The sequence below is a fragment of the Mastomys coucha genome, unplaced genomic scaffold (assembly GCF_008632895.1).
Source record: "Mastomys coucha isolate ucsf_1 unplaced genomic scaffold, UCSF_Mcou_1 pScaffold5, whole genome shotgun sequence".
NCBI lineage: Eukaryota > Metazoa > Chordata > Mammalia > Rodentia > Muridae > Mastomys > Mastomys coucha.
This window is the reverse complement of record NW_022196911.1, coordinates 73,969,752-73,985,441: the sequence shown is the minus strand read 5'-3', so window position 1 is coordinate 73,985,441 and position 15,690 is coordinate 73,969,752. Positions and strand designations below refer to the sequence as shown.

At 43.7% G+C, this 15,690-nt stretch overlaps 2 protein-coding genes and 1 long non-coding RNA gene across 13 annotated transcripts in view; 1 reads left to right on the top strand and 2 right to left on the bottom strand.

The window, feature by feature from the left end:
- Nucleotides 1-12,251, top strand: part of LOC116079204 — a 16,917-nt gene extending 4,666 nt beyond the window's left edge. For 2 of the 11 annotated variants that reach the window (XR_004113804.1, XR_004113807.1), the window contains exons 2-8: nt 3,596-3,666; nt 5,496-5,607; nt 5,706-5,800; nt 6,002-6,082; nt 6,352-6,508; nt 6,647-7,347; nt 11,156-12,251. This is a non-coding gene — a long non-coding RNA (uncharacterized LOC116079204). Of the gene's footprint in view, nt 1-1,624; nt 1,673-3,367; nt 3,397-3,595; nt 3,667-5,492; nt 5,608-5,705; nt 5,801-6,001; nt 6,083-6,351; nt 6,509-6,646; nt 7,348-11,155 lie in introns of those variants that run through there. The other 9 variants (XR_004113805.1, XR_004113809.1, XR_004113812.1 and 6 more) reach the window with 8 other exon arrangements.
- Rskr (ribosomal protein S6 kinase related) lies at nt 3,103-8,722 on the bottom strand. The gene is made up of 12 exons (XM_031355044.1): nt 8,570-8,722; nt 7,770-8,015; nt 7,600-7,683; nt 7,414-7,482; nt 6,970-7,039; nt 6,643-6,747; nt 6,446-6,486; nt 6,043-6,070; nt 5,859-5,948; nt 5,698-5,786; nt 5,484-5,594; nt 3,103-5,090 (listed from the first exon to the last, which is right to left on the bottom strand). Exons 1-12 carry the CDS (start codon nt 8,624-8,626, stop codon nt 4,863-4,865), a joined length of 1,218 nt encoding a protein of 405 aa, XP_031210904.1. The 5' UTR covers nt 8,627-8,722; the 3' UTR covers nt 3,103-4,862.
- The window catches only part of Kiaa0100 (KIAA0100 ortholog), a 30,505-nt gene continuing 23,731 nt past the window's right edge, over nt 8,917-15,690 (bottom strand). The window contains exons 28-39 of the mRNA XM_031355042.1: nt 14,679-14,861; nt 14,295-14,416; nt 13,597-13,752; nt 13,394-13,515; nt 12,689-12,869; nt 12,052-12,138; nt 11,644-11,754; nt 11,375-11,510; nt 11,151-11,281; nt 10,432-10,533; nt 10,047-10,181; nt 8,917-9,670 (exon numbers count right to left, since the gene is read on the bottom strand). Of these exons, the coding sequence (XP_031210902.1) occupies nt 9,491-9,670; nt 10,047-10,181; nt 10,432-10,533; nt 11,151-11,281; nt 11,375-11,510; nt 11,644-11,754; nt 12,052-12,138; nt 12,689-12,869; nt 13,394-13,515; nt 13,597-13,752; nt 14,295-14,416; nt 14,679-14,861 (1,646 nt within the window). The 3' untranslated portion in view covers nt 8,917-9,490. The remainder of the gene's footprint in view (nt 9,671-10,046; nt 10,182-10,431; nt 10,534-11,150; nt 11,282-11,374; nt 11,511-11,643; nt 11,755-12,051; nt 12,139-12,688; nt 12,870-13,393; nt 13,516-13,596; nt 13,753-14,294; nt 14,417-14,678; nt 14,862-15,690) is intronic.

The window sequence follows — 15,690 nt, the reverse complement described above, 5'->3', positions numbered from 1 at the left end:
GTTTTTGGTTTTTCGAGCATACCTGGTCTTTAAGGTCACTTTCTCTGTCTCTCTTTCTGTATCTCTCTCTCTCTCAGTCTCTCTCTCTGCCTATTTATTTATCTATCTATGATATCTATTTTGGTTTTTGAAACTGGATCCCTCTCTATTGTCCTGACTGTCCTGGAACCGATATATAGAACAGGCTAGCCTGGAACTCAGAGATCTATCTATCTCTGCCTCCTGAGTGGTGGGGCTAAAGGTGTGTACCATTGCACTGGAGAGATTGCTCAGCAGTTAAGAGCATTGACTATTCTTCCAGAGGCCTTGAGTTCAATTCCCAGCAACTACATGGTGGCTAACAACTGTCTATAATGGGCATCCGATGCCCTCTTCTGGTGTGTCTGAAAAAAGTGACAGTGTACCCACATACATGAAATAAATAAATTTTTTGTTTTTTGTTTTGTTTTGTTTTGGTTTTATGAGACAGAGTTTCTCTGTGTAGCCTTCGCTGTCCTGGAACTCACTCTGTAAACCAGGCTGGCCTTGAACTCAGAAATCCACCTGCCTCTGCCTCCCAAGTGTTGGGATTAAAGGCATGTACCACCACTGCCCGGCTGAAATAAAAATAAATAAATAAATAAATAAAAAAGTGTCACTAAACCATACTTCTTTTTAGGTTTCTTGAGAGAGTTTTGCATTGGAACACACTAGGGCACAGGCTGGCCTCAAAACCCCCACATATCCTTCTGCCCCCTATATCTCCCAAGTGCTGGAATCACAGGAGTAACACATCACATCTGCTTCTTGTTTTCTTTTTTCTTTCCTTTTTTTTGTTTTGTTTTTTTTCGGGACAGGGTTTCTCTGTGTCGCCTTGGCTGTCCTGGAACTCACTCTGTAGACCAGGCTGGCCTTCAATTCAGAAATCTGCCTGCCTCTGCCTCCCAAGTGCTGGGATTAAAGGCGTGCACCACCGCTGTCTGGCCCCCTTTTTTTTAAAAAAAGATTTATTTATTTTATGTATATGGGTACACTGTAGCTGGACTGATGGTTGTGAGCCCTCATATGGTTATTGGGAATTTGAATTCAGGACCTCTGCTTGCTCCAGTTGGCCCTGCTCAGTCCAACCTAAAGATTTATTTATTATTATACATAAGTACACTGTAGCTGTCTTCAGATGAACCAGAAGAGGGCGTCAGATCTCATTATGAATGGGTGTGAGCCACCACATGGTTGCTGGAATTTGAACTCAGGACCTTCAGAAAAGCAGTCAGTGCTCTTAACAGCTGAGCCATCTCTCCAGCCCAGGTTCTCATTTTCTAAGAGACAATTCAGACACACTTACATGATAGTCTCTAAGCTATTTAATATGACCTACAAAAGAGACCTGGTGACATGCTCATCATTTCCTCAGGATTTTAATTCATTGTGCAACTGTGACCAGATGAATTAATTTAACACTGGATGAGGTTCACAATGCCATAAAATCTAAAAGGTAGTACCTTTGTCCTTATTTTGTTTTTACTTTGTGAGTGATAGGGTTTCACAATGAGTTCAAATTGAAGCTATTTTCAACCTATGTAGCTAAGGATGACCCAGAGTTTCTGACTCCTCTACCTCTACTTCCCAAATGTTGGGATTATAGGATTTTGACCCCTCACTTGGACCAAACCCAGGATTTCATGAGTGCTAGGTAAGTACTCTACCAAGTGAACTATATATCCTCAGCCCCACCCCATATATACATACCCCATGTGTATTATGTCACTAATAGCTTGTTTTCCGTTCACTTTGTGTGTATATGTACATGTACACATATGCATGTGTGAAGGTAAGAGAACAACCATGTAGATTCTGTAAGGTCCAAAGGAAACTTCATTTTGCCAAGTTCTCAGAGACAAAAGCCAGTTCCCCTCTATCAAAAGGAGCCATTTTCCTTATCATTGGCAGAAGGAACAAATGGTATCTGTGGTCCCTGTTAATATACCAAAGTGAATGCTGGCATCCAGGCTCCTTCAGTTTCACATGTACCCATGAGACAGTTCAGATTCCATGTGGGCATGCAAACTCTTCTCAGCTCTTGCCACTTCCTCCCTCCCCTAAACTTTTCCAGCTTATGGGCTTCTCTCTCCCGGCTACCTTTTCTCTTTATAACTCTGCTTTTTCAGCTATGCTCACACTTTCTCTGTCTTTATTCTCACCCAGTCTTTCCTCTTCCCCTTCTCCCTCTCCCTTTTCTGCTCCTGCTTCTCTCATGGCCAGATCCAATCTGATGGCTGTGTTCATTTTACTACTTTCTCTCTCTGCTCTAGACTCTCAGATGCTTCTGGTTGTGCGCTTGCTCATGCCCCTGCTCCCCCCTACATACAATAAAAGCCTTCCCTTTGCCTGGTAGTGGCAAAACATACCTTTGACCCCGGCACTTGGGAGGCAGAGTCAAGTGGATCTCCGAGTTCCATGACTGCCTGGTCTATACAGCAAGTTCCAGGACACCCAGGGCAACATAGACCCAAACAAAAAAACTTGGGAGTGGTCATGTCATCAGTCTATACAGGTTTTGGGGATCAAACTCAAATCATCAGGTCTGGCTGATGAAAGAGCCTTTACTCATATTAAGATGTCTTGGTTGGCCTTTGCTTAGATTTTCTGAAATATAGGTGTGCCCATGTAGCCTAGGCTAGCCTTGAACCAAGATTCTTCTACCACTGCTGCTCTGCCCAGGTGCTGGGACTCAGGTGTGTACCATCATGCCGATTACCTCTGCTTTTGAAAGAACATCAAAAGGGATGATGTTACTCAGTTGGTAGGATGCTTGCCTAGCATGCATGAAGCCCTAAGTTTGATCAGCATCATATAAGCTGGGCTTGGTGGTGTAGGCCTGTAATCTCAGCACTTGGAGGGTGTGAAGTTCAAAATCCTTTGCAGCAGAATAAGTGTCTACAGAGATGGTTCAATGGTTAAGAGCACTTATTGCTCTTACAGAGGGTTCCATTTGCAAGAGAAACATGGCTTATAACCATCTATAACTATAGTACCAAGAGACCTAGCACTTTCTTCTGGCCTCCAGAGGTACCACCACGGTACACTTAACATATCTGTAGGCAGATCACTCATACACATAAGTACAAACAAATCTTTTAATTAATTTAAGAAATTAGAAATCTGAAACCTGTTTCCCTCAGTTAATAACCAATGTTTAGGGCTGGTCTGTTCAGTAGTGGTGTCTTACAACTCACAGACCCTGGGCAGTGCAAGGTTAAAGAAAAGAACCAAGTCGGGCAGCGGTGGTGCATGCCTTTAATCCCAGCGCTTGGGAGGCAGAGGCAGGTGAATTTCTGAGTTCGAAGCCAGCCTGGTCTACAGAGTGAGTTCCAGGACAGCCAGGGCTACACAGAGAAACCCTGTCTGGAAACAAAGGTAAGATGGTTTTCCTTACAACAGGAAAATGTTCTTGGCTTACATCTGTAACTTTAAATGCTAAATTTAAAACATTTTTTTTTTTAGATTTTTTATTTATTAAAACATTTTTTTTTTAGATTTTTTTATTTAAACGCTAAATTTAATGTCATGACTCTCAATCCTTTCATTTGTCCATCAAAACCCAACCTTACCATAGGCCGTGTAGTACAGGCCTATAGTCTCAGCCATTTGGAAGATCAAAGCAGGAAGATTACAAGGTCTGCCTGGGTAAGTTTAATATCCCAGCTTTGGCAATTTAAAGAGATGTCTCAGAAGGAACCTGGGTGAACAAACACTGGGAATGTGACTAAATAGACACATACCTAGCATATAAAGGCCCTAGGTGTGATCCCTAGGATCACGAAATTAAAACAGTAACAACACAAAATCCCTGGATCTTAAAACTAAAGGTGTTGGGAGGGGGAGCCAGGCTGATCCTTGAGGCCTGATGTGTGGAGGAATGAAGTTTCTTGTCTAAAATGAGGAATATGCTTAGCAAAGCCAATGGTCTAGGGCTAGGGCTCTGGGGGAGCTGCTGCTTTATATGAGAAACTAACTCTTTCCCCCTAAAAGGCTATTAGTACCAAGGCTGCTCTGTGCTCCTCTGTGATGCATTTGTTTCCCCTTCATTCAACATTGCTTGATTAGCTTCCTGCTGACTTCAGTCCACTGAAGACAGTTTTCTGATGATTCTATCCCATTTTCCTGTATATAAGATGCTGGACTTAATAAAATAAGCCTGCTTGGTGTGACATAAGATATAGCTTGGGCAAAACATGATCCCATACTTTCCTTCTTCATTTTCTGATCCCCTGGTCCTCTGCTGGTCCAGTTCAGAAGTGAAAACAAATAAAACCAACTCTAAATCTTGGGTTGTATGGGAGAAACGATCAATTTAATAATCCTTGTTTTGTTTTGTTTTGTTTCTGAGACAGGGTTTCTCTGTGTATCCCTGAGTATCCTGGAACTCTGTAGAATAGGCTGGCCTCAAACTCACAGAGATCTACCTGCCTCTGCATCCCCAGTGCAGAGATTAAATACATGTGGCACTACCACCTGACATCTGACTAACTTATAAAACATATAAATAGCTCCTTGGGAGTCCACCAAGTGTCATTATTGCCCAAGAAAGGAAGTTTGGTAGAAAAACATGGATAAAGTAAAGTTTAGGAAGCCTTTGTTTGGCAGCTCAAGTAAAAGTATTGGAGAAGCAAAGGTCATTGCCTTGACCCACAATTGAGAGGTGGGTTGTATGATAGGAAAGCATCAGGGGCAGTTTTGACTATCAGTTGCAGAATGCCAAAGATTAAACTCCGGCCCAGTACCTACAATAGAACAGTAAGGAACAACAAAGTAGAAACTAAATCATTATAATGGTGGTACTGAGTGGTTTCTGGCTGGGTGCCTATATCTACAGTAGAAAATTAATAGGAATCAATAGAGATGGAGTAGACCAAGGACTCCAGATCACAGTCAAAGTCCTCGAAGGACGTGGACTCCAATGGACTGGGCCAGGTATCTTGTGTCTCCATGACGATGTTCACTTGCTGCTTCTGTAGGAGCTCAGGGTCAAAGGCCACACCTCGAAAGAAAGGGTGGACCTGGAAGTGATGCAGATATCGTAGACGGTACAGAGGGTTCTGGCATAAGAGCTGAAAGAAAACAAAGTATGAGACTGGGATAAGAAAGAGACTGAACAGAGATGATGCCAAGGGAGCTGTGGAAGGCAGGCAAATCCTGACGCATAGATTTGTAAAAGAGAAACATGGTGACTGGAGATTGGGAGGGCTGGTAAAGAAAAAGAAAATGGCTTTGGATTTTTAGATGATAAGGTAGCACTGGCCTTCGTTCTTCCAAAAGGACTTGTCTGACTTGGATGAGGATTTAGGGTGGCAGAAGCTCAGGAATGAAATCTGAAGTACCAGTTAGAGGGGAAATGGGTAGTCAGATATCTCAATCCCCAAAAGAGGGGGTGGGTGGGAAATACCACTTCAATGAAAAGATGAATAGCTTGGGAGTCAAAAAGTAAGACTGTGTATGCTTACCTCATGGAGCAGGAGTGAAAGCTCCTGATTAACAGATGCTGGGATCTCAGATTCACAGTGGGTCACACTTGCCAACATAGTCACATGATCTCTCTCTGCAGCCACTGGAAACTGAGTTAAAGAGGTAAGGGGTGGGAATGCAAGGCTTTCTAAGGTCTTTTTCCACCACAAAGCAAAGTTCTCTTCCCTACTCAACACCACTAACCATTCTCACCTTACCAGTTGCCAGAGAGAAAAGCAATACTCCAAGGGACCACCAGTCAGCAGTGTGGTTGTAAGGCCCACCACTCAGGACCTCTGGGGCTGTGGCATGAAAGGTACTTGTCACTCACATCCTTAAGTCATCTTCCCCACCAGCTTTAGCTTTTCTCTCACCCATGTATTGAAGAGTGCCACAGATAGTATAGGCTCGTGCTCCCTGGGATAGGCGGCGAGACAGACCAAAGTCTGTCACTTTCAGATGGCCTACAAAGTATGAAAACTATGTGTTCAACCTATGCTTGTTTTTGTTTTTTAAGAGGTACCACTCATCCTAGGGCTAAGGAAGGAAAAGCCATACCTCGTTCATCCAGCAGGATATTCTCCATCTGAAATCATGGGTGAGAGGACATTATCTTACTCTTTCCTGTGGCTCTGATTTGGTTTTTCATTGTTATTTTTGACATAGGGCCTTACTATGTAGCTCAGGCCAGCTGGGAATTTGCTATATATACCTGTGGCAGTCCTCCTGCCTCCCAACAGTACTGGGGAAGACATGTATGACCACACCAGGCATTCTTTCATATAGAGCTGCTAGCTAGAGGAGGTAGTCTACTCAGCACCTAACCTATACTTGCAAGACCCACACCCAAATCCTTCACATCCATAGGAACCCAAATCAACTGTCTCTGCTTCCTACTGCCTTCTCAAACCTGTTGAAATTTCTGGAGATTCTTGCTCAACTGAAGAAGACTTAACTCTACCTTTACATCACGATGGATGATACCCAAGTCATGGAGATAGCCTGTGGAGAACAGTAAGCATGGGTGTGTCTGACAGTTTCTTTGTAGCCCCTACCCCTTCTCTACCCTGACTTCCAAAATTAAATATTAATTCTATTTTCTCCTCCCCACCAACTTAATTCTCCCCTTTTCATTTCCTTTACCACATTTTCACTTACACAGTACAAGGACCAGTTCAGCTGCAAAGAGACGGATAGAATCCTCTGGAAAACAACCAACAGCAGACCACAGGGAGTAGAGATCCATGCTGCAGTAGCTACACACTGCAAAGCACCAGAAGTCTAGGCAATCCTTGAGGTCTGTACTATAATGCCTGGGCTCAAGGCATTATGGACCTCCTGCCCAAACTAATGCCACCATCTGTTTCCCTCTTTTGGAATATAGAAATGCTATGAGGAGTGGAGCCAAAACAAAGGCAGAATAATGTCAGGTGGGAAGGGCAGTACATGGACCTTTGGAGATGAAGACAAAGCCCAGTCACTCACTAATAAAGAGGTGTCGTTTCCCCTGCCAGCTGTCCCCCAAACTGTGTACAAAAGGATGGCTGATCTGTCGCTAGGGACAAAGAAAACAAAAGTTAGGAAAGAACAAGCTTTTTGATGATAAAGGGGGCCAAGAAATCACGTTGCCTTGTGTAGAAATGAACTGCTGCTTCATCTTCTGATTCAGAAATCATTTGGGATGCTCTCCTGGAAAACCCTGGAGCCAGCACATTGCTTAGGAGCACACTAAGATATGTTGTAGAGTTCCCTCGAAGAACTTGGAGTGTGTCCACAGCTAATAACTACTTTTCTCAGGATTGACTTTGGTGCTATACTACACCAGGATGGAAACATACAGGGAAGGTAGACCCAAGAAAGCAGGTAAGTTGGAAAAGGTACTTCTCCAACAATTCAGTTCTTCAGCCATGCTTTCAGAACTCTGCATACCTGGATGCTAACCTCCTCTTTACACTGCCTCAAGGTATCCCGCTGTAGAACTTTTACTTTGGGCACCACCTAGAAGTGAGAGTCATGGTAACTCATGAAAATGCTATTTTAACTTGTTCCCCCTAATCTCTGGAACTAAGATTGTAAACAGGGACTACTGACTAAGCTACATGGCTTGACTCCTACCTTCACTGCAAATACAGCTTTCTGGGCACAATCTAGCACTTTCAGGACAGTTCCAAATGAACCTTTAGCCACAAGGCCTAAAATCTGAACAACAAAAAAAGAGGGCAACTGAGACTAGTTTCTAGATTCCTTCCTAAAACACACACTTCCCAGGGACTATGATGACCTACCTTCAGCTTCTGCTGCTCCGTAACAGGCCTCATGGGAAACTCTGGTAGAAAGAGGCTGACGAACTGAGGCAATGGCCACTCAGACATTTGCTTCTCTAGCTGCAGTGGGGTTGGCTCGAGGAGCTCCTGATGTAGGCACTGATGCCTCTGCAGTTCCCATAGTTCTTCCAGACCTGACCTGATGGTCCCCATACCATACCAGAGGCTCTTCCAGCCTCGGGCCCAGTGACCCTGGATGTTGCCACCCTGCTGAGAAGGGGGCCATTCTAAGCCTGCTCATGAAGCACTGCAGGTTCTGCCCATCTTAACAGGTACTCCTTCCTCTAGTCTTGACCTCTCGAGCTTCCCAATGCTGTGACCCTTTTCTTTTAGCTGTGGTGACCCCCAACCATAAAACTTTTACTACTTCATAACTGCAATTTTGCTGTTATGAATTATAAATATCTGATATGCAGGATATCTGATGTGACCCCTGAGAAAGGGTTCAATCCCTAAAGGGGTCACAACACACACACCGACAACCACTACTCTAGAGGGAAGGAAAATTCCCAGGCTTTGTAATGTGACCTAGATTTCCTTGACATAATTCAAAATCTCTTACAGTTGTATGTTTTCTTCACAACAAAACAGGAATACAACCTGTGCATAAGTGGGTTATTCACACTATAGCCTCTATGCCCACCCCAACACTGGGTATCAGTGACAGGCTCCTAACTAGGCACTTTCTAGCCTCAGGCCCCTATATCTTTCACTTCCCTCCCATAGGTAGCCAGAGCCTATACCAGAGCCCCACACCCTACCTTCTGAGGAGCAGACACCCGGGTGTGTTGTCCCTGCCGACAGCTCACTGCTCCCATCCCCAGCCTCTGCCTCCTTTCCTTTTGCTAAATCTGCTGTCCCAGTTACATAAGCAATCCCTCCCTCTGATGCTGCATTACCCATGAGCCCCACCTCTTCCAGTGTACATAGACCCATCAGCTTTAGGTCAGCATCATACCTGAAATGGGAAGTATCTGTGATTGTGTTAAGACCAAGGCAGAGGAGAAAGACCAGTCATTATAGGGGCAATTAAAAAATGGGTTAGTGAGGAGGGAAGGACACAGACAACTTGAACGCTTTTACTCAATACAATTAAAAAAGGCCAGCATCAAATTTAAAATATTTTTTCTTTAAATCTTTTTTCTCTATTCTCCTGGGCATACCCCAGGGAGGAAAGTAAGGTACCCATGGCCAGCCAGCCCTGGCTCCTAATGCCATCCTCCCAAGTGAGCACAGACTGGGAAGCTTATCCCCCCCAAACCTAACACCTCTTATACAACAAGGCAGTGGAGTGAGGCACAGAGGATCAGACTCCTTCCCTTAGCTTATTGGCACAAAGGGAAAGCAATTACATTTAGAAATATATATATATGTTTTATATATATATATATCTTTATAAAAATTTATCATACTTGATCAAAACTATCCCCCCACCCTTTCTGTTGCCCCGATCCCTGGGTCTTCTGGTTTTTTTGCCCCTCTAGCCCTGGGCCTAATACCGTGAGAGGGAACTCAACACTTTTGTCCACCATGCCCTTCAGGGACAGGCCAGCTGTTGAACAGTGTCTCAGTTCCCATATGCCCCACAAATCCTGCGGGATGAAGGGAAGTTCTGCCCACCCTCAAGTCCCTGGATCCTGAGCCAGAGTCAATTCTATACTGCAGCCACTTGGGTCTCCACATCACTTGCGCCTGCCAAAGATGGACTTCTTGCCAGGGTTCTTGTCACCCACACTTAAACCGATTAGGAGCCGAGCTTTCTCTTCTTCTTGCTGTTGCATGTTCAGGTCACACTTTGTTTCTAGTTTTCCCCGGACCTCAGACCCTGTTGCAGGTTTTAGCCTTAGTTTTTCTTTGATTACCTGGCAGTGCAAAGAAATGAAAGGAAAAAATATTAGTGGAACAGGCTGCACAATTTAAAGTGAACCAATTCAAAAATTTATTAAACTTACATGTAAAGCACAACAGGGCACTTCAAAGTGTATAGCTATTGGTCTCTGCTTTTAAGAAGTTTACAATCCAACCAGAACCAATCATAAAGCTGATGATGTAGAAGCCCTTAATTCCCTCAAAAACTACTGAGTCAGTATATTGGGGTACAGGCATGAACAAACAAGGACAGAATCAACCATTATCTGCCCCTTTCTTGGCTATCTTAGCACAGAACAGAGGCTCCTAAGAAGGCAATTTACTTGCCAGTCCCTGCTAATGAAACAGCCATGAGCCCTGGCGGGATACCTGGGCAACCAGAGCTTTTCGGCTGTCCCTTTTGACAGCCATGGCAAAGTCCAGCCACGTCCACGTGTTGTTGTGGTACTCCAGACAGGGTAGCACCAAGTTAAGGTCGCCCCAGTCCACACTGTTCTTCTCACCCTGCAACAGGAAGAGAAGGAGGGAAAAGAGGAAAAATTACATCAGCTGCCATTTTGAATCTAAGCCAGTACTACAACAGCAACCTACATATCTGAATTCCCTCTCAGTCTAGTAATAGTACTGACTCCTGCAGAAAGCAGATGGAACAGGTTTGTCACCCATGGCCCACTTTCATAGGAAGCCTGGCTGTCACCCTGTCTATAATTTTTAGGTCCCTTCCTACTCTAGAAAGTGCTGGGATGGGATATACCTTATAACTGACACACAGTGGAACTTGTGGGATTTTTATATATATGAAGGAGTTGTTCATGGCAGCTCGCTCTTTCATCTTGTCAATATCATCAACTGGGTGCTAGGAAAGACAGAAAAAGAGCATAAGCCTTAAAAACATCAGAGCACCCCCAAGATGATCTAAGTGTTACTCCACCCTCAGTCCTGGAGGAGACTTAAGACAAAAGGATCACCCAGCCAGGTCCACAGAAACTACCTTTTTTTTTTTTTGGTTTTTCAAGACAGGGTTTCTCTGTATAACCCTGGCTGTCCTTAAACTCAGAAGTCCACCTGCCTCTGCCTCCCAAGTATTGGATTACAGGCATGTGCCACCACCACCCAGCCCACAGAAACTATTAACACACATTTAAAAAAAAAAAATCTCCAAGGCTACACAGAGAAACCCTGTCTCGAAAAACAAAACAAAACAAAACAAAAATCTCCTAAACATACTAAAATGTTTTTACTTTTGGGTTTCTTTTACTTTTGTTCTGGTTTGGTTGAGACAGGGTTTCTTTGTGTATCATTGCTGGCCTGCCTCTGCTTCCCAAGCTTGGATTAAAGGTGTGTGCCCCTGTGCTAGGCTTCTTTTACCTTTTTGAGCTGCCCTTGTACTTATGATCTTCCAGCTCCTGTCCCCAAGTAAAGAAATTATAGTGGACCACCACATTTAGCTTCTCTGATTTTCATATGTCATACCTCAGGTAATTTGCGAAATGACCTTCTGACTCCAGAACTCCTGGTCAAGCCCTGTGCTACACCCTTCCCAGAGCCTAGTGGTGCTGCGTCATCTGTCGCTATCAGCTGCCGAGGCTTCACCACAGGTATTCCTATGAAAAAGCATGCAAACCAGCAGTGACTTCCTGAAGCTGCTTTAGACTGCCACTTCATTTTCCTGGCATTCTAGCATAACCAATCCTTACCAGTAGTCACCAGTTTGGACTTATCCTCTTCATCACCGACTTCATCATCTTCCACATTTCGACCAGGAAAGAAAAAGCCCATCATTCTATGGAAGAACCGGTGGGACAGCTGGATGGTGAGAGGCACCACATTTACCTAAGAGGGAAAGAGGCGAAGAAGCAATTAAGCTCAAGTACTATCATTGTCTTTTATTACTAACTAATATAACAGTTATAGTTAGTTTTGAACTAACCTTCAATCATGGGTTCCCAAGGTACTGTTTACTAACCTCAAAGTGTTCCTTAACAGAGATACCACCAACAGGTGGTCGGACTTTGCTGAAGAGGCGGAGGGCTAGCTGTCTCCCAGACTGGCAGGAACTCTGGGGCCGTAGAACCACCTATAGTACAGAGCAGCCAATAACTCTACTATACATCTCCAAAAAAAAATAAAAACCAACTTAAAAGTAAACCACAAATCTTCTGTAGAAGGAGAACTGAAGTAATGGTCTTTGCTAAGCTAGGCAAGCTGTACCATCTCAGATCACAATGCCCTTTGGTCAGAAGCAAAGATAAGTGAGCTAGGAATGGGAAAATAAGTCTTGCCATATAAACGTGGGGATGTAAATAGCAGAGTGCTTATCATGTACAAGGCCCTGGCTAAATCCCATTCTCCCACACCCCAAGAAAAGACTTGCCTTATAAATAGCATTAGGGAGAAGGTTGTTCATAGTGAACCAGCCTAACTCCAGGAGATGTTCTGCTGTATCATCAGACTTATTCACCTGTAAGACAGATTGTGTTCTGTTCATTATAAGCTAATAAGCTAAGCCTCTGATTTCATTTTTCCCTTTCCTTTGTAAATCAGGATCTCATAAAGTCCAGGCTAGCCCTCAAAGTGTGTTTGTGGCTAACTTTGACCTCTTGACCCTCCTTACCTAAACATCTGGAATGCTAGGATTAAACATAAGCACCATCACATTCTGCTAATACCTCTTTCAATCTCATATGCAACCAACAAACCCTCTAATCCAGTGTTTCTTCTAAGTAATACTAGCGAAACCACTAAATATTATTAACTTCCTAGTTATTGTGGCATTTAATTCAGCTTTTTTTTTTTTCTCCCTAGACAGGGTTTCTCTGTATATAACCCTGGCTGTCCTGGAACTCACTCTGTAGACCAGGCTGGCCTCTAACTCAGAAATCCTCCTGCCTCTGCCTCCCAAGTGTTGGAATTAAAGGCACGTGCCACCACTGCCTGGATGGATTGTACTCTTGACATAGGTCATGCCTCAGACTTGGGTGCTGCTGTGTGGCTGTGCACTACCCTGATACCTTGCTATAGAGGAACCTCTGTAGCTCCAGCTCAGCAATTCCCAGCTGTCCATCTTCTTCTGTCAGGCGCCAACGTGCCTGAGCAAAGTAAAACTCAGTACGACGGACCACACTCACATCTTCCTGTTGTTTTCGAAGCTCCATTTTATTGGCTCGCTGCAGCTGGAAATCTTTAAAACACCTATGCATAAATAGAAGAGCCAAAGGAGTAAGGGAAAGAACTCACAGCCAGAATGCCCTATAATACTGCGGGCTGTAAGCCCAGAGACCAACCTACTCTGGCTTAGCTAATAATGCCTTCCCCCACTCCCTGAGCTATGGAACAGTCTTCTGATTTTTTAGTTCTATAGCTTCTTAGTAAAGCACTGTTTTCCCACTCACTCTTATGATTATTATATCTTCAACTTTGTTCTTTACTCTGATCAGTTTTACTGTATTTGCAGTTCAGATACACACTGCTAAAAACACAAAAGTGGAATTCAACTACTCAATTTTGTAGCAAAGCCTTCTCCAGGAAGCACACCAGTAAGAACCCAAAGATGGGGCTTTACTTTTTGCACTCACCTCTTTGGCCAACCTCAGCAAAGCTTATTCAGGAAGATATGCCTACATCTACTTCTACAACAGTCTTTGAGAATACACACTAAAGTTAAAGACCGTAAGGGAAACAAGCTCTGGCTGAGACTGGCAAAGGCTGCTGGGTACCTGATGAGGATGTTCAGTTCTTCGCTTTCTAGCTGCAGGTTGGCCTTTTCTTGGTTTAGCTGTAACTGAAGTTTTTGGTTCAGGTCCAGCAAGTTCTCATTCTTGCTGTCATCCTGTAAAGACTAAGGAACCAAGAGAAGAGTTTAAGAGACCCTCCATATCCATCATAGAAGATCTGTCCTCAGATTAGCCAGGATGACTACCTTCATGATAGAGTACATCTGCTTCTCTAGGTGCCTTATCTGGGCCACATGCTGCCGCACAGCCTCCTGCAGGTGTAATATGCTGCTGCGCTGCTCCTCAGGATTGCTAGAAATCTCCAGTTGGAACCTGACACGCTGTTTCTTTTCACTATGCTCCTGAAAAAAGGAAAAAGAGAAAAGTGAATTTTTTTGTTTTGTGTGGTGCTGTGAATAAAACCCACAGCTCCACATATGCTAAGTCTACACTTTACTAATGGAATATCCCTAGGCCCCTAAATTAATGTTTTTTAAAAAGTTAAGTCTTGTAGAAGAGTGAATGGTGCTCTCTTCTGGAAAGCTGACCTTTACCAGTCGTGATCAGTAGCAAGATTTCATAAGCTAGGTCTACAGGGTAGAGATGGAAGCAAAAATGTGCAGTTAGCACTGTTAGTGATGTTTAGGTGACTGGGCAGAGACCTGGCTAGAACAAGCTATACAATCTTAGAGACACATAAACATTAACAATATGAATTCTAATAGCTGTAATTGACTGAGAAGATGTACCAATCATAAGCCCCCTTTCAGGGTGAGGTGTTAGTTTGTTACCCACTGAGCCACCTCACCAACCCAGCACTACTTTACTTAACTGGGAGCGAAGTAAATGGCAAGATCAAAGTTTAGGTGAGCCTAACTTGAATTCTAGAAAGGCTCATGCTCACCTTCCGCTTGGGTTCTACATGGAGAAGCAGGTTATTGACAATGTCCAGAATCATAGCATACTGAGCTGGGTTGGTAGAAATTTCCAATTCATGGTGGATGAGAGTGAAAGTATCCACAGCCCCTAGATAATTGCAAGCAGTTAAATAACAGGTTCAAGTTTCTCCCTATGCTTCTTTCAGAATCCAAAGTAATAACCATTGTCCCAATTTCCTCTAAGAGTGCAGGTTATTCTAATGGCTGGACTTACAAAATGCAGAGCCAAGTAAGTGTTAGTACCAACACTGCACAGGAACCCCTTTAATGTTTTAGTCTTAAAACCACAAAGGAAATAACTACTTTCACAAATCCCTTGTGTTCTCCAAAAACCTTTAAAGCTTGGATACCTTCCTGCTTCTTTAAGAGATCCTCCTTTTCTTGGTTCTCATGAACCTCAGGTGGCTTAATCTGAGTTGCTAGCTCAGGATCAATGTCATGGCTGTAGCTAATATAGTACATCCGGCAATTACAACGTGAAATGATCCGCTGGACTTGCTGGGCTTGCTGGGCTTCAGCTGGCTGGTTCCAATCTGGGAAGAAGTGAAAAAAAGGAGAAAGAGATTCTCCATAAAAGGTGTGACAAGAGCTCCTATCTGAATATTATGTCTAAGGAATTACAAAAATGTTTCCAATCTAGACTGGCAAAAAATATTACTTCAACATACACTGATGTTAAGAATAGATAAGCGCCGGGCAGTGGTGGTGCACGCCTTTAATCCCAGCACTTGGGAGGCAGAGGCAGGCGGATTTCTGAGTTCAAAACCAGCCTGGTTTACAGAGTGAGTTCCAGGACAGCCAGAGCTACACAGAGAAACCCTGTCTCGAAAAAACAAACAAACAAACAAAAAAACAAAAACAACAACAAAAAAAGAATAGATAAGCTAGGGCTGGCAAGATGGCTTAACGGTTAAGAGCACTGACTGCTCTTCCAAAGGTCCTGAGTTCAAATCCCAGCAACCACGTAGTGACTCACAACCATCCGTTAATGAGATCTAGTGTCTGAAGACAGCTACACTGCACTTATATATAATAATGAATAAATCTTAAAAAAAAAAAAAAGATAAGCTGACCAGGCAGTGGTGGTGCATACCTTTAATCCCCAGCACTTGGGAGGCAGAGGCGGGTGGATTTCTGAGTTCGAGGCCAGCCTGGTCTACAGAGTGAGTTCCAAGATAGCCAGGGCTAGACAGAGAAACCCTGTCTTGAAAAAAGAACCAAAAAAATAAAAAAAGAGGAGCCGGACAGTGGTGGCGCACACCTTTAATCCCAGCACCTGGGAGGCAGAGGCAGGCTGGTCTACAGGGTGAGTTCCAGGACAGCCAGGGCTTCACAAAGAAACCGTGTCTCAAAAAACCAAAA

Coding starts and splice junctions, on each gene's coding strand:
- Rskr (XM_031355044.1), bottom strand. CDS start 8,626: ATGGGAGCAGTGAGCTGTCGGCAGGGACAACACACCCGGGTGTCTGCT. Junction 6,071..6,445: donor TCATCCATCGTGATGTAAAG/GTAGAGTTAAGT, acceptor CCATGATTTCAG/ATGGAGAATATCCTGCTGGA. Junction 5,595..5,697: donor TCTCTCTGGCAACTGGTAAG/GTGAGAATGGTT, acceptor TCTTTAACTCAG/TTTCCAGTGGCTGCAGAGAG.